General features: G+C 45.1%; 1 protein-coding gene across 3 annotated transcripts in view; it reads right to left on the bottom strand.

The window, feature by feature from the left end:
• Positions 1–8,620: 8,620 nt before the first annotated feature.
• LOC117744146 (adhesion G protein-coupled receptor A3) overlaps positions 8,621–15,990 on the bottom strand; it is a 149,244-nt gene continuing 141,874 nt past the window's right edge. For all 3 annotated transcript variants that reach the window (XM_034552273.1, XM_034552274.1, XM_034552275.1), the window contains 2 exons: positions 10,487–10,582; positions 8,621–10,346 (listed from right to left, as the gene is read on the bottom strand). In XM_034552273.1, coding sequence (XP_034408164.1) covers positions 8,918–10,346; positions 10,487–10,582 — 1,525 coding nt within the window. In that variant the 3' untranslated portion in view covers positions 8,621–8,917. The remainder of the gene's footprint in view (positions 10,347–10,486; positions 10,583–15,990) is intronic.

Genomic DNA, 15,990 nt, shown 5'->3' with positions numbered 1-15,990 from the left:
TGTCTCAGCGGGGGAGCTCCTGTGAAAATATCCGATTTAGCAAAGCCGCCTGAAAGGCTTTGGGATGTCGAGGAAAGCAAGCGTTGAAGCGCTGTGTTTAGTTTAAACGAGCAGGGGCAGTGTGAGGACCCACGCTTAGCAGCGTATTGTATTGATTGAATGCCAGGGATATGCAAATGTTGAATACCCCATGGTCTTTTTGCATTACATTTCAGATTTATACTAGTAAACTCAAAGGGGGTTAAAGAGCCGGACTGTCACCTGCTGAAATCCAAAGATCTCCCCTCTCGCTAACCGTAACCTGCCTTTTAGGTTTAAAAGGCACTTTTTCTAATTTCGTCCTGTTGTTGCACCCACTTGTTCAGGAAAAATGTATTACCACCTGACTTTATGCACTCAGCTCCTAGTATTTGCATGACATGGTTAGTGGATGGAAAAGAGTATTTCTTTACATTTTCTTTTGCAGAATTTCAAGCAATTCAGTTGAAATGTTTGGACGCATCCCTTCCCACAACAACAATGCAGTTTATCTAGCGCTCCCAAAGGCCCATGCTATTCTCACCTTCACTCTCATGTCTTCTCCTCGAAAAGATGTTGTGCTCAGGGTGTCAACGTCCACAAAGAGAGATGGATCTGACAAAAGCAATGGTGACATCTTTATTCTTTTCCTCCCCAGGACCTTGTTATAAAAGCAGGGGGGGACCTTTGGCAAGAGAGATTGTATACACACACACACACACACACACACACCACACACACACACACACACACACACACAGACAGAGTAAAACACTTGCTTTAAGGCAACTTCCAATTTCATTTGGCGTGACAGACTTTCAGTTGGTAACATCTGGGGGAATTAGATAATCACACACTGGCAAAAGTACATCAATGGAAACAGTCTTGATTGCTGTGTAGTTACTGTAAAGCTATAACTTCCCACAGGTCTCTATGTCACCTGAGTTGGAGCTGAGGGCAGCACAATCTTTCCACAGTTTGAAGCTGAATTATAAAACCACACATTTTAGCCCAGTGAGTCAATTCAGTTTTAACCCTGAAATGCTTTGCAGTTTTGCCAAACATATTATCCGCTCTGCAGAGACATTATACAAGTAACGTTTGTTGTTGACAAAGGGCTAGGGAGTGTCAAACAAGGATGAAGTACGGGAGGTTCCTTATTTCTACCCAAGTATGTACCTTGCCCTGCTTTACTTTGCAGTCTTGAGTATTATGCTGGAGTTAGTTTTTCAGAGTATACAACGTTACAATAATAACGACAATATTTTCATAATTATCAAAACTCACATGGTCATGACCAACTTGTTAAAGAGCAAACGTATCGGTTCATCCGTTGCAATTATATGACTGCAACACACAGCAATAAAGGAAGCACTCTGGCATAAATGTCGTGGAGGGGGAACAAAAGAAAAGAAAGCATATTAATTAGGCCTTACGGACAAAATAACGTAGTGGCATAACCTTAAATAGCTGCAGCAAGACTTGATATGTTACAGTAAGATAAACATGTATGAACTTGGCCAGTGCACCACCAGACAATGATTCACAGGAAGACAGAGAGAGAGAGAGAGAGAGAGAGAGAGAGAGAGAGAGAGAGAGAGAGAGAGAGGGGGAGGTGTTGGAGTGTATCTCGCAAGCATTTGGATGGAGGGGGAGGGGGGGTTAGGGTTCAGAAGGGCCCTCCGTTTCTCACCTCCATCCAAACATTTAATTACTTCAGATGGTTAATCTTTCGCTTAAACAGGCATGTCTGGGGTGAAAGCAGGATGTGATTTAGAGATGCTCCCCTTCCACCCCGTGCTTCTGCTGCTGCACTTGGCCAAGACGATATTTCGTGCAGCAGATCAGAATTACAATTACACTTCCCTAAAACATGTGGACATTCCAAATCGACCATTTGCATAATATTTGTTTTTTTCTTTTTGTTTCATGGCAGCTCAGCAGATATCATCTTTAATCTGGCTTTTATGACAGTTGCTCTGTCCGTCGCCATGTAGAAAATCCTTCTCCCGGCTCATGAGTTGACCTGCTTCCTGACCCCTGTTTCACACTCACACACGCCATAAATAAAGGCTATTCCCCCCACACCCCTCTCCATACCTGGAGTCACCAACTCTAACCACTAGATGGCACTCCAGTCTAGCGAGTGGAAAAGAGCACAACTCAAACCAAGGACAAGTCAGATGTTTCAATGCGTTTGCCTCGTTGTTGAAGTGAAAACTCATGAAAACAAATGAAACTGAAGACGGATTGCCTTTCTGGAGCATACAGTCGGTGCCATGAGATGAGAGATGGGGCCCTGACTGGAGGTTGCAGTTCACGGCTGGTGCCTTAACCGCAGCTGGGTTGTGAAAAAATACTTGCATCAACATTCTTTTTATTTCCTCTCATCAGTAAAACAGAACATACCAGTTCGCAGTAATAATAGATTACATGGTATGAGTAGGCCACAATACGAACACTCAGGCTCTCCCATGTGGCTCAACTGTGTACTCTCTCGTCCTAGATTGGCCCGCCCAACAATAAGGGAAACTGGAAATGTTGCATGGGGAAAATAGGAAAAGGATTAGATGTGTTCAGACAAGAAACAAAATGATGACACCGCCTTCGCCCAATGTCAGCTGGGATCGGTTCCAGCCCGCAATCCTCCCCAGGGACCCTGAATAAGAGAAGTGGTCCCCAGTTTATGGATGGATGGACAAAATGTTAAAATCTCATTAACCTTATTTCAGGCTTCGAACCAAAAACCCATACAAGAACCCATTGAATTTTAACCCAAACTTGATGAAGTAGTATATGTCAAGTTTGACTTTGTCAAATGATCCTTCTGTTTAGAGGGTAAACCTCCATTTTCTGGTCCTTGAGGAGGTGAATGCCGGTGGTTGGCTGCTGTGTGGGATGTAACACGGCCGCAACACACAGTTACTGTAGCCTCACTCGTCCCTCTCCATCCTCTCAACACTCCTCCGTGCTCCCTGGTCTTAGGCCCACCATGCTGTCCCCAGCTGTGCTGTTCTCTCTCTCTCCTCTGAAGGAGGGAGGACGAGAAGGGGTGGCGGGGCTGGTCTGCTTGCCTGTTGTGTTCTCTCCTTGATGTTGCAGACATCTTAGCCTCTTAGGCCTCCGTAATCCACCGGATTATTGCATTAAAAACGTCACATGATTCTTTGCTCCCTTCCAGTGGTAGCTGTGTTGCGTCACCGTTTGAGGAAACTATAAATAACAGAGAGAGAGAAAGAGAGAGAGCGAGATAGCGAAAGAGGGGTCGCGGGGGCGGGAGGGGAGACACAAGATCGTCACACACACACACGCACACACACATGGAACAACACAGATTGGCAGCTCCACTCTGCACCAAACACACAGCTTTGAGGTTTAGAGAGCGCAGTAATAATCACACTTACCTGACTCAGTCTTTGGCTTGCATGACAATGCCCTCACAAAAGGATTTGATGCATTAAGAAACTTGGCGGCGCAGTGGGGGCCACTGGCTGTGACAAGAAAACAAATCATATTCAGACGCGTCACTCACCGAGACGTCAAACTCTTCCTTTTCTTCTTCTTCTTTTCTGTCCTTCAGAATGAGAAGCTACCTCTGATTGTCACAACATAGACTGAGTTGCAGGTGCGGCTGTGTTGACAGTAAGCCACTGTGAAATAGCAGAATGGGGTTGAGCTTGGGAAAATAGGTTGGGAGGGTTGTTCATTACTTTCATGTGCTCTGACAGGCGATGTACGTCTTCAGAGGTCTTCTTCTTGGGAAGCTGAGAGATTGCATTTGGCTGGAAGGCAACCACTGCAAAGGGAGACGTATGCTGAGGCGAAACACTGTAACAAACCGAAGAGACCAATAGAGACGCTTTTCAGATCGTTGATATAGCAGCGAACTACTGTTATCCATGTAAAGACCCAATGGAGTAAAGTCAATCACTTGTTTACTAAGTTGGACCCGCAGCGCATGCTCATGCTAGTCGCCGCTCTGCACAGCCCTCATACAGGCGGTTAAAGATGATGAGGCCGTCCCGACTGACGCCGTCGTCGCGGATAGTGGAGTACCGTTAGCTCTGTCAGCAATGTTTGTTAGCGCTGTTAGCACCGCTAGATTACTTCCGTCAGCCGTCGCCGTGCTTGGAGTTGTGTAGATGCAACCTCTCAATTCTCTGAATTTCGAATTTAGCACATTTCAGGACTTAAAATGAGTCAACATCCTATATTTTCCAAAATGCAACAGTGTTCTTCATTAGCCCCTCCCTGCCACGGCCTATACTTTCCAAAACAGGCTTGACATTATAACCAAGATAACCCCGATGACATAATTATGACATCGTCAGGGTGATTTTCTCAGACTTGTCATCTAAAGCCACAGAATACATTTTACAACAATTCTTACAGGCTGAGGACTCCCTAAGATGAGTAACTGATGAGTGTACTGAGTTACTTTCCACCTCTGCAATAGCCTTTCAGTCATACACACACAGATAACCAACACCCCCCCCCCCCCCCCCCCCCGCCCCCCACACACACAAAAAGCCCCCAATAGAAAAGTAGCAGTTCCAAGAACCCAAGTGATGATAAATAATAAGAAGTTTTACTCACCTCCTTCTCTCTCCTCTTCCTCTTTGATCTCTCCACCTCACTCCTTCTGTTCCCCCTCTTCCCGTAAGCCTCTAACTATCCACCCAAATCCTTCCCTTTCTCTGTTCACCCTGCAGCTACGCCTCCCTCTCTCTCTCTCTCTGTCCTGCGAGTCTACCACCAGCATGTTATTTAAGTCAAGGACGGCATTAGCATGATGATCACAGCCTTCTACCAGAAGTCTTGTTTGCCAAAGCTGGGGCTGGAGGAGAGGGGCTTCGTTAGCGGGGGTGAGAGAGAGAGAGAGATGGGGAGCCGAAGGCATATAGAGACAAGATAACGCGGCCTATAAGAAATTGAAGATGATTCCTGGTTATGGAAGACAAAGGAGAACATAATCCGACGGTTTGATCTACACACTTGAAGAAGCCCCTCTCTGGAGTTATTGTGTCAAGAGATGGGTCAACAAAGAGACTCTGAAATCACAGCCCCCACATGATCACATGCACGGCTTCATACGCCATCATCCACGTGGCCTCGGAAAATGAAATAAAAAATTCCAGCTGCATTTGAAATGTGCTCAGGCGTTTCATGGCCCGTCAAACCTGGCTGGGATTCGCGATGCGTGTACACCTGCGCATGTATGTGCACACACACACACATAAACACACACACACACACACACACACACACACACACACACACACAAACACACACACTCATTGGAATCCCTCCCCTGTGGTGGCTCCGTCAGGCATGTCAATCTCCATCATGCTGTCAGAAGAAATAAACACGTTACGGCGAGAATTGAGTTAAAGAAAAAAAAAAAAGCACACATTCACCGTTCTCGCACACCAAACACAAAGCACCGTTGCATGGTGAAAAAATACATTTATTGGAATCTGTGTCAATGTAGAAAAAAGTGAAAACTGGCTTTCGGTTTCTGTCACAGTACCACAGGTGAATAATCCAGCAGCCACCTGGTGAGTCAGCAAGCTTGTTTAGGGGCAGTACATCTGCTGCTGATGACAACACAGGAGTTGGCCTACGGTGGCCCATGACACCAAACACAGCATCTCAGGCTGTCACTGAGACAACACCACGCTGTACAGCCATTAACCTAGCCCACTGTCCTCTCTAGCCGAATGTGGGTTTAATGGAGGAGGCTGATTTCAAATGTTTTGTTGTGATACTGTTACAAATCCCTTTCCGGTGACTACAAAGCCGGGGTCCACTGACTGCCAGCATCTACGACGGCTCAAAGGAGGCATATCTTGTGATTAACTGCAAGCCACTGTTTAATAAGTTGGCCCCATAATATCCCATTTTGTCTCTTACCCTGGAGATAACTGTGCAAAGCTACGAGGTTCAATTCATAATCTCTGAAGTAGGGGCCTCCTTTGACTATTCAAAGCCTGCCATCCAAATTAAGAGAGTATCACATTAATATTTTTCTCTTTTCTCCTGTCACATTTTTTTTTATTCAACATTTCTGTCTGAGCAAACGTTTCCTCGATAAACATACTGTAAATTCTGTCCTGGCAGGCCAAGCGTTCTCATGGGTAGTGCATTTTCTATTTCAGATATGACTAGGATAACACATGGCGAGTCTGCATACTTTATGAAGTCAACTAAAATTGCAACAGAAAAAAAACATTCATTAGAAAACAAAAAAAATAAGGACATTTCTAAACTCAGATACTGAGTATTAAACATTGAGAGGTCAGTTTTTTCCCCCATACAACTTTCTTTACACATAGACTTATTTAATTCTTAAATATCTTAAATCTCATATAAAATAATTCATCAGAAACTGATTCTATATACACAGACAATAGTGCACAAGATGGATAAAGAGATGGTGTGCATGCTGAGGTGGTTTCGCAAGTGCAGGGTTTGCTGTGAGATTATATGCGCTGCTTGGGTGTACAATATATATATATATATATATATATATATATACAGTATATATACTGTAAATATATATATATATATATACATATATTATATATGTATATATATATATATATATATATATATATAATTTTTTTCTGCGAGATGTATGAGTGGTTTTGTCTGGAGTATCATACTCAATATCATCATTCATAAAACAAATAAGTGCTTCCAAATCAATACAAAACCTCTTTTGACTTCTCTTTCGAATGGCAATTCTTCAAAGAGACATGGTAACAAAACAAAACAACTATCTATACTTCAGCCTTGGCCTCTTTTGATACAAGCTATCTTCCAAAGCAGAACCAAGAGCATTGTGAACGTTTGCTTTTCCCGTTCCAGTGACTGGTGGATGCGATAACAATTAGCTAGCTAGCGCTTTTGCCTCCATCCCCGCCATTGGGAGACTAGTTAGCGGTCGGCAGCTCCGTGGTCACTAAGCAACGGCGAGTGACGGATTTTTGCGAGTGGCACGTTTTCTGCAAACGGTGTTGCGTAAAAGCATGGTGAAATCAAGCTAGCTAGCTAACCAACTAGCCAGCCGCTAAATTAAAAACATTTAACAACTTTGTTTCAGCCCCACATTCTTGTCACAGCACATTAGATGCGTTGAGGCGACTGTTGAGGCGTACCAAGCATCGAACATGTCCACCCCAGGACATTTGTTTACAATCTCCGAGTTTTGTGTTGGCGAATGCAAGTTGGACCAGTTGGATCATTTAAACAGTGTATCATCCTGGCATTTGTTTGATTCAGGCACTGGACCCGCCCTTCGTCTTGTTAAATGGAGATCTCTAGTGGGAAACAATACAATATTTGTTCGGGACTAGGCTTAATCCAAGAGTCCAAAAACTATATACGGCAAGCTGCAGCACTCGAGGCAAATAATATGTTCATTGATGGGCATTCACTTACACTTTAAAAAACATCGCTACACACAACAAGGCATGCATGCTTCAGGTCTGTAGTGAGACAAAATAAAAAGAAGAAAAAAACATAAAGGGACTGCATTTGCACTTATTGTATTGCACTTAAAAATAATAGGACATTGGTCTAGGGCTGGGTATCATTTAAAAATGGAATGATATCACTTAAAGTGATAGCGGTGCCAGTAGGGTACTTAATTTGATCTTCATCATGTGAATGGAAGCCCTGCATGTTTTCCACTGGCTAGCTAATCGCCAGCACACTGCACAGCGCATCGTACCGCTGTTGGCGTCGCCCCCCGACCGACAGTGACGGGACTGCGTTGTCGTGGAAGCGTAAGGTTTGGAGTTTTAGGTATCGTTAATGATACATTGGTCACAGGCAGGTTTGCCAAAGCGACTTGTTGTTTCTTCTATAATCACATTCAATCACCCTTTTTTCCTAAAATGCTTTTGAGTGTTGATTTTACAAAGAGCCATATGCTGGTGCCTGATAGTATGTGTGAGCTGAGCTGAAAGGCTTAAAAAACCCTGCAGACTAGCAATGAATTGGCAGCTTGGGCCGGGCTCTATGTGACACGGTCTTAATAAAAAATGCACGGGATCCAATGACTCTCTATTCACAATGGTCAAAGCTGTTGCTCTTGAAGCTGTTGCTATTTACTTGTCTCCAGAAAAAAGAAACACAACAGTGAAGACATCATACGGACAGCACGATCAATACCAACCTGGAAGAGGACGCTTAATTTAACTTTTAACTTAACATAATTTTCACAACTTAACTGGCATCCACACATCTCTGGAAAGCAACAGCATTTTTGTATATAGTTTTTAGAAAATCTCTAATAGATGTTCACAGTTGCTTGACTGAATGGCAAAAATACCCATGAAGCCTAAAATTGCTGGTTTAGTTGTCTAAAACATGGATGTCAAGAGTTCTCTAAAGTACTGGAGGTTCACTGTCATCGAGGGCTATTTGATGGGTTCAGATTCATAGAGTAAAAAAATCTTGCAGTGTGTTGACTTTGAGCACTAACACACATATTCATACATACAACCATTAATTTTCTTGTATGTATATATATATATATATATATATATATATATATATCTGTAGTAATCTGTAAGGAACAGTGGAAATACCTTCAATTACATCTGATGGTTTGGTGTGATATACGTTTCATAAATTCTTCTTGGTGGAGGAAATTCTGTTCTGTGTATGGACGCTCTTCAGGGAGCATTTACGTGAAATCAGATTTCTGTACAGTAAAACAGCACACATAAAAACATGAAGACATTAAAATAAAAAACATCCCACGCTGAATATGTTTAAAATGTTCTTCAATTCATATATATATATTTTTTTATTCTAGAAAGGGAGGCGAGGGTTTAATTTTTTTGGCGGGATGAAACAGGGGTGCTGCCCGTCTCCCCGGTTTCCCACACTACACAGTAGTTTCATTCTTCCAGGGTCCAGTGCGTATATTCCCTGTGCTGTCCGAAGTGTACAGGAGTCCTTCGTGCAGGCCCCCCTTTAGAATCCCATTTTGATTGGGCGGGTTCTGGGGGTAGGATTGTCTGCGCGGGGCGTGCATCTCCAGGTGGTGATGTGTCGCCAGCGGGTCCTGCTCAGCCACTTTTCCGCAGCCACACAGGAAGACGCCTGTGTCGCTGGTCTCTGCCGGGCACAGGGAAGGGAAAAGGTCTGCCTTGGTGCAGCATATGTGCCTGTGGCAGTGGCTATGGCACGCCAGGGTCTCGTGCGTGGTGGCCGTGGCGGCGTGGCATGTGTGATGCCCGTCATGGTGGCCCTCGTGGGCTAGATGCGGACAGATGTGGGCGTGGCGCTCATGCGTGCTGTGGGGGCTGTCTGTGTGTGAGCTGTGCACGCTGCCTCCATCCACGCTGGAGGGGATGTGATAGGCGTACTCCCTCTCACTCCCTGCCCCGCAAGCACTGGCCCCGGCCCGCCGGCTGAAGTGACGGCCTTTAGTCCTGGTGCTGCTCTTGAGGCAGGGGTGCAACTGAATCCCTGGCCGGTAACCCTCTGGATCGGCATGTAGCAGGACATGTGTGGCCGCCGGCTCCTCCTCCATCAGCTGCTGGCTATGCAGGGCGGCGCAGCACGGCGTCACCGGTGCCAGACACGCCGTGTGATTTTGCAAGGATGGAAGGGCGGCGTGCTGGCAGTGACTTAAACTGCCATGACTGCAGCTCATCAGGGATTTACCCTGACATAGTGAGTCGTGGTGGCAGTGGCTGTGGCCGTGGCCGTGCCCCGGTGTGTCTCCGTTCACGTTGACCTTAGGCCGTGCTGGGGTGGGCCTGTGGGCGCCGGAGCAGGCGTCGGCGTGTCGTCCAGGACAACAGGAACACCAGCAGTGCCAGACATCGTCGCGCTTGGCGCAGTGATGAATGAGGATGAAGAGGCCGAGGGTGACGGAGAAGGCACCGTAAAGGCAGCTAAAGATCATGTCCAGGAAGTGGCCCTGTGACACAGCCAGGGCCCCGAAGGTCCAGGTGGCCAGGAACAGGAAAAGGGTGAATGCAGCCGTCCGGAGCTGAGCCTTGAAGGAGTGCTCATTGGCCAGCAGTGCGGGATTGATGGGGATGCCCGGGCAGCCGGCGGGGCAGTGGCCCCCACCCGATGTGGCCGCCAGGGCCCCAGGCTCAGATCCCTGGTGGCAGTGTGTCGGCGCGTCGACGGCGGCCAGCCTCTGCTGCTCCTCCGTCAGCTGCTTGAGCTCGTACTTCTTTTCGGGGCGTCGCCGCAGCTGGACGAAGGTACAGATGAAGTAGATGCACGTCACCAGGATGATGAAGGCCACAGGGCCAAAGAAGGCTCCCAGGCTGGGCTCCCACGCCATCCAGCAGCTGCAACACACATAAACCATTTTATTACTTTGCTTTATGACTAACAGCAGAACCCGCCACTTGCGCCCATGTCTACTGTAGACGGTTTGCAGCAGAGTGTGTATTTAACCTTGAGAGCACAAAGCAAATGTAGGACTTACTACGGCGCTTGCTCCCCGCTGCCATAGTTGTCTATATTGACGGCTGCCGTGACCCCGCAGATGATGAGGGGCACTCCACCACTGAATAAATAAAATCTGTGAGGTGATAGAGGGAGAGACAGAGGCAGAGACAATAAGAAAGTTAAGGAACGCTTGGCATAAGAAGGCACTTACAAATCCCACATCTCCCATCTGGATTACAACGGCACACTGTCAAAAATGTGACTGGGAAAGAAGACTAAATAAGATGTTAAACTTGTGCAGCGAGTTGAGCTCACAACAAACAAGCAGTGACACTGAGGAGCAGGCATGAGAATGTCTTTGCCAGCTGTCCTTCCCCCACTTTCCTCATATATGACTTTTGTGTGTGTGTGTGTGTGTGTGTGTGTGTGTGTGTGTGTGTGTGTGTGTGTGTGTGTAATTACAATATCACTTTTGAGCTTGTCAATGTGCGCAATCACACATACTGTTTGCTTTCTTTGCTGCAAACCAAAGTGTGAAACAAATCTGTTTCCCATCGATGTCGACATGATTGACTTGTCGAGCTGCAATTTCTGTCATCTGCTGTTTGCAACAGCTCAGCAGACGTGAAGAGGAACGTGGATTCCAGCAGAAGGAGATGCTGGATCTGAATTGCTTGCAAAAGCATCAGAAGCCGATACGATTACCTTTCTTTTTGAGGATGAACTTTGTGGTTACTTTGGAATATTTTGCAGCTACCTTGAGTGGCAAACATGTTCAAGTGAGTACTTTCAATAGCAGTGTTCTCCTCTTCACATACAAACCACACTCAAGCTCGTACCTGTAATTCACATCAGACCAGGTGGCAACCTCTGGTTCTGAAAGGTGAATTGGTTTAAACTCGCAACCTTTCTAATGGCCAGCAGGGGGCAACTCCTCTGGATACAATCGGAAATCTGATTGTATAAAAGTCTATGAGAAAATGACCCCACTTGATTTATTACCTCAGTAAACATTGAAAATTTGAGTTCATGGTCATAGTAGCTAGTTTCAAGTCTCTTTCAACACAGCATGATGTTCATTTCGTAAAATATGGCTGATTTATTTTGATGTTAATACATCTAAAGGCCTGTATTGGCTGAAGACGGGAGTTTTTACAAGACAGGAAAACTCACAGCTGCACTGAGCTCAGGACCTCCACTCGGCTGGAGTTACATAATCAGTTACCACATCACTGGCATTCAGTGTAGTTTGTTACGTTTGATAAATTGGAAGCTTATCTGTTCTGTAGAGCAAGCATCGAAAGTGCTTCAAGAAAAGCAGTGGATTGCCTTCACACGCTTTCAACTACACATTTGGATCGTTGCTGCTCAGCACTAGGGATGCAACGGCTCGAGATTTGTAAGGGTACAATAATCGTCACAGTACACGGTATTACACAATCATCCTTATTGTTATTATCATTATCATCATTATTAGTTACATGGAATGAAACATAATGTTCTTTGGGGGGTTGAACAAAGCCCATTATTCTGAAATAACTAAGCCATAGTCACATGTATCTCTGGCAAACCATACATGATTGAATAATGACTTAATCAATCGGATCCGACTCGGTCAATTCTTAAAAGGGGACACCCCTCCCGTAGAAACGTGAATGTACATGCTATGATAACTGTCAGTTGTCATACCACAGTACACCGTGAAAGCAGTATATACCTCTGCAGCCCTACTCGGCACATTATACGTTCCCTCACAGCGTTGTTGGTTGTGATACTCCCCAGACAACAATGCTCGACTGCGAGATGCAATTAAACACATGAACAGCAACGGCAGTGCATCAGAATTTGAAGTAATGTCAGCCGCAGACTGTGAGAAAATGAAAGAAAAAAATAAACAATGGAAAGAAGAAGATGTATATGTTTGCTATTTTTCTGCCATGCTCTTAAAATGGACTCTATTGTACTGTAACCCCCATCGGGTATCGCCATGATTAGTTGTATCTGGTTTAATGCACTTATTGTAAGTCGCTTTGGATAAAAGCGTCAGCTAAATGACATGTAATGTAATGTAATGTATCTACGTGGTGCTAAATCCGAAGGCATTCTGATCAACTCTGGTATGATCAGGCCTTTCGCTGCCTCCCAGTGAATATACTTACCCCATTCTTCAGGCACACGGGCAAGTATCGGAACAATGCACTTGCGTCACAATATCGCACATGTCATGAGCTATAAGAATTCAGAGCAGGAACAAAGCTGATCCCCATTTCTCTGCACTGTCCTTGTCCCCCCTCTCTCTCTCTCTGCACTGTCATCCACTTTCCTCCACAGCACTGTGCTATTTCCTCTTCCTTCCAGTTCAATCTAAACCTCTGTCACTGCCGTAACCTTTCCACCACTCCGTCTTCCTCCATCTTCGTCCCACAGTTTCCTACCCTTCTCTCCCTCTCAATCTGTCCTCCGTCACAGAGCATCTCCCCCCCCCCCAACAATTCAATTACAATCAAGATGTTTGTCGGGGCTGGTTTGGCGAGGGTTATTTGGGTGGATGGATGAAGTGGGGAGGGGCGGCATTACCGGCCTGTCACCGTCTCTGAGTGGAACGGTTCCCCCGGGGGGACTCTCCTCTCCAACAGAAAGCCATTTACACAGCCGTCAGCCAGATAAGCATGAATGAGAAGAACTGTGATGTTAAAGAGCCCTGTGTTTTATAAGCCTCATTCCCCCTTCACCCCCTCCAGGAAAGCCTGCTAGTGTTTCCTGCAGGCCTGTGTCCAACGGAAAAAACATGTGGCATACATGCAAGAAATACATTAAAATGACATGCTAGTCTACATGCTGCTCTGCTTTTAAATGCAAAAAGGTGCTTCTTCACTTTGAAAATCTTTCCAATGCATGCACATACATACACACACGCGCGTGCGTGCACACGCACACACGCACACACACACGCACACACACACACACACACACACACGCACACACACGTACAAACACTTTGACGCATGCATTTTTGTTGGTTATTCTTCCATTAAAAAGAAAAAAAGGCCCTCAAAAAAGAGTTGTACTTTTGACTGAGGACTGTTAGGAATAGCAATCATTTGATATAAATAGACCCTGAAGTGCCTTTTAGCCAGCAGCTAAAACAGTGACTCTGCAGCCATCCTCTGCTCCTCATGCACCGTCCTCTGTTTTGTGGCTATGAGCGGTCCTTTTCTCTGGACCTGGTCCAGGGCACACACAGCACAGCTGGGGCCCACGGATGGGCGTGTGTCCAGCTCGGGTTAAATGTATGTACTCACTTGAAACAAAAAATCCTGCACATCTCAAGTGAGTTCACTTCAAAGCATAGAGGTCAACATTTTGGGGAACAAGCTCATTCCCTTACTTGCCGAAAGTGAAATGAGAAGATAGATATTTAGACAGCTTAGCTTAGCATAAAGACAGTAACTGAGCTAAGCTAAGCTATCTCACTACTAGCTGTGGCCTAGGAGTGTCATGTACATTTATAATTAGAATATATAATATATTTGTTATTTCCATGGCCGAGGACATCCAGAAACCAGAGAAGTAAGTCTCAAACTTGTTATGTCATTGGGTGTAAAGTCTGGAGTTGCTCTGTACGAAATTAATGGGAAACTCAATGTTTGTTTTCTCATTTATAACGTGTTTAAATGTTTTCAATAACAAATGTATGAAACAAAGTTGTGCTTAATCAAACGTACATCTCGGAAAATGGCGGAAATGGCAGTAAAAACACACACATTTGCTTTGCTATAATGATTTATAGATAAGTTCCTTTGTGAATTGCTTCGCAATGGTTTTACATTTCTTTTATAAAGTGGGTCCACAGAAACACTGATCTATAATATCTCGCACAATTAATTATTGATGGAGCATTTCCACAACTTTATACCTGATGACATCACAAGTTTGAGTTGTGATGTCTTTAACGGACAGATATGAGTGTATTTCTGAAAATGAAGAACTATTGTGGGGCAACTGTGGGTCAGTGGTTAGCAGGTCCATCTTTCAATCAGGAGGTTGGCGGTTCAATCCCTGCCCTAGTTGATGTGTCCTTGAGCAAGACACTGAACCCTGCATTGCTCTCCGTAACATGTCTACGGTGTATGAATGTAAAATGTAAAGTGTCTTTGAGTACCTTAAAAAAGCACTATATAGATTATTGTGTTAAAACAGCATTGTGCACCCGTCCAATATATTCATTTCATATTCTTCTTTCCACTGGTGTGAAGTCATTTTGTGATTTTAGAGAGATACTCTACCTCACTACACCATTTCATATTGTAATACACATATATCATAGTTAATGCATCACCACTCACTGATACCAGCCATCTCAAAAGCTCAAAAGAGTAGCTTTTCTAAAGCACCCCCCAACCAGGGAAACCAGATCTGTGTCATTTAACTTTACTCTGCTATTTAACAAGTGCATTTGCCTGTTTGGAATTATTAATAACAGCTCGGGAGAAATGCTGACATTAAACAGATGTCGGAGACTCGATACTAGGAGGCAAGTGTTGCTTTTGAGAAATGATCTGCGGCCATCACGCCAGATGACTGTCGGTTAATAGCACGAACATAGGCGTTTAACGTGTGTGGCCCAGCGTGGTGTCGCAGGCTTTCTAAGAAAGGTCAATGCGGCGGTGCAGTCAGGAGCGGAGGGACAGGCAAAGAGGTAGCTGAGGAGGAAGAGGCCGGTTGCTGGGAGGAGAGGGAGGATAAATTGATTTGTTTCCAGCTGCTAAGTCTTATTGCATGAGACTGTCTGACGGAGAGACATTACAGTCAATCACTGTGGATCATCTCGACTGCCGCGCCACATGACCCTCCCCACCCCCACTCTTTCCGCCGCCTGGCCCCAGACAAACTATCTCATTCACAAGCGGTGCATGAAGCCTCGAGAACGTTCCAAACTAGAAACCCCAATCGTGCAGGTGTCTCAGGATCTGCAAAGTGCTTGAGGGGCATCCTTATCCTAAGTGACTTTCAGCGAGTCTTCAAGAATACATTATTGAGTTTTAATAAAGTCATACATACATACATACATTTATAGATTTTTTTAATAGATATTAGTTCCAGGTGTATGGGTGCTAAAGGTCCATGAACCCTCTAAAACACCCCATAGTAAGTTATTCCAGAAGGGTTCACATCCAGTGCAGCTCCACATGTTTAAATCATTTTTCTTGTGTGGGGTCATTCGCTGTGTCGTCTGCAAACTATTTAGCAAAGTTCAACGAAATGCAAGCGACTGAAACGGCACATTTCTTTCCGGTGGCTTTCAGGAAACGACGCCATGAAAACCGAATACGATTAGATGACAAACAGGCCCTCTGCTTGCCTCTGTATCTCCGCTCTCAAACCTTCCCTTAAAAGGATTTCTCTTCGAAGCGCCTTGGAGTTCAGCTCCGCGGCACCGCTGCAAAGTGCAGAAGAGCTCACGCAGCACCTTCTCAACGCAGAAGAAGAGCACTGCATGTGTCCACGAGCTGATCCTCTTAAACACGGCAAATGTCGTGG

This window comes from Cyclopterus lumpus, chromosome 15 (assembly GCF_009769545.1).
Source record: "Cyclopterus lumpus isolate fCycLum1 chromosome 15, fCycLum1.pri, whole genome shotgun sequence".
Taxonomy (NCBI): domain Eukaryota; kingdom Metazoa; phylum Chordata; class Actinopteri; order Perciformes; family Cyclopteridae; genus Cyclopterus; species Cyclopterus lumpus.
Note: the sequence above shows the minus strand (reverse complement) of the source record. Positions and strands in the feature narration are given on the sequence as shown.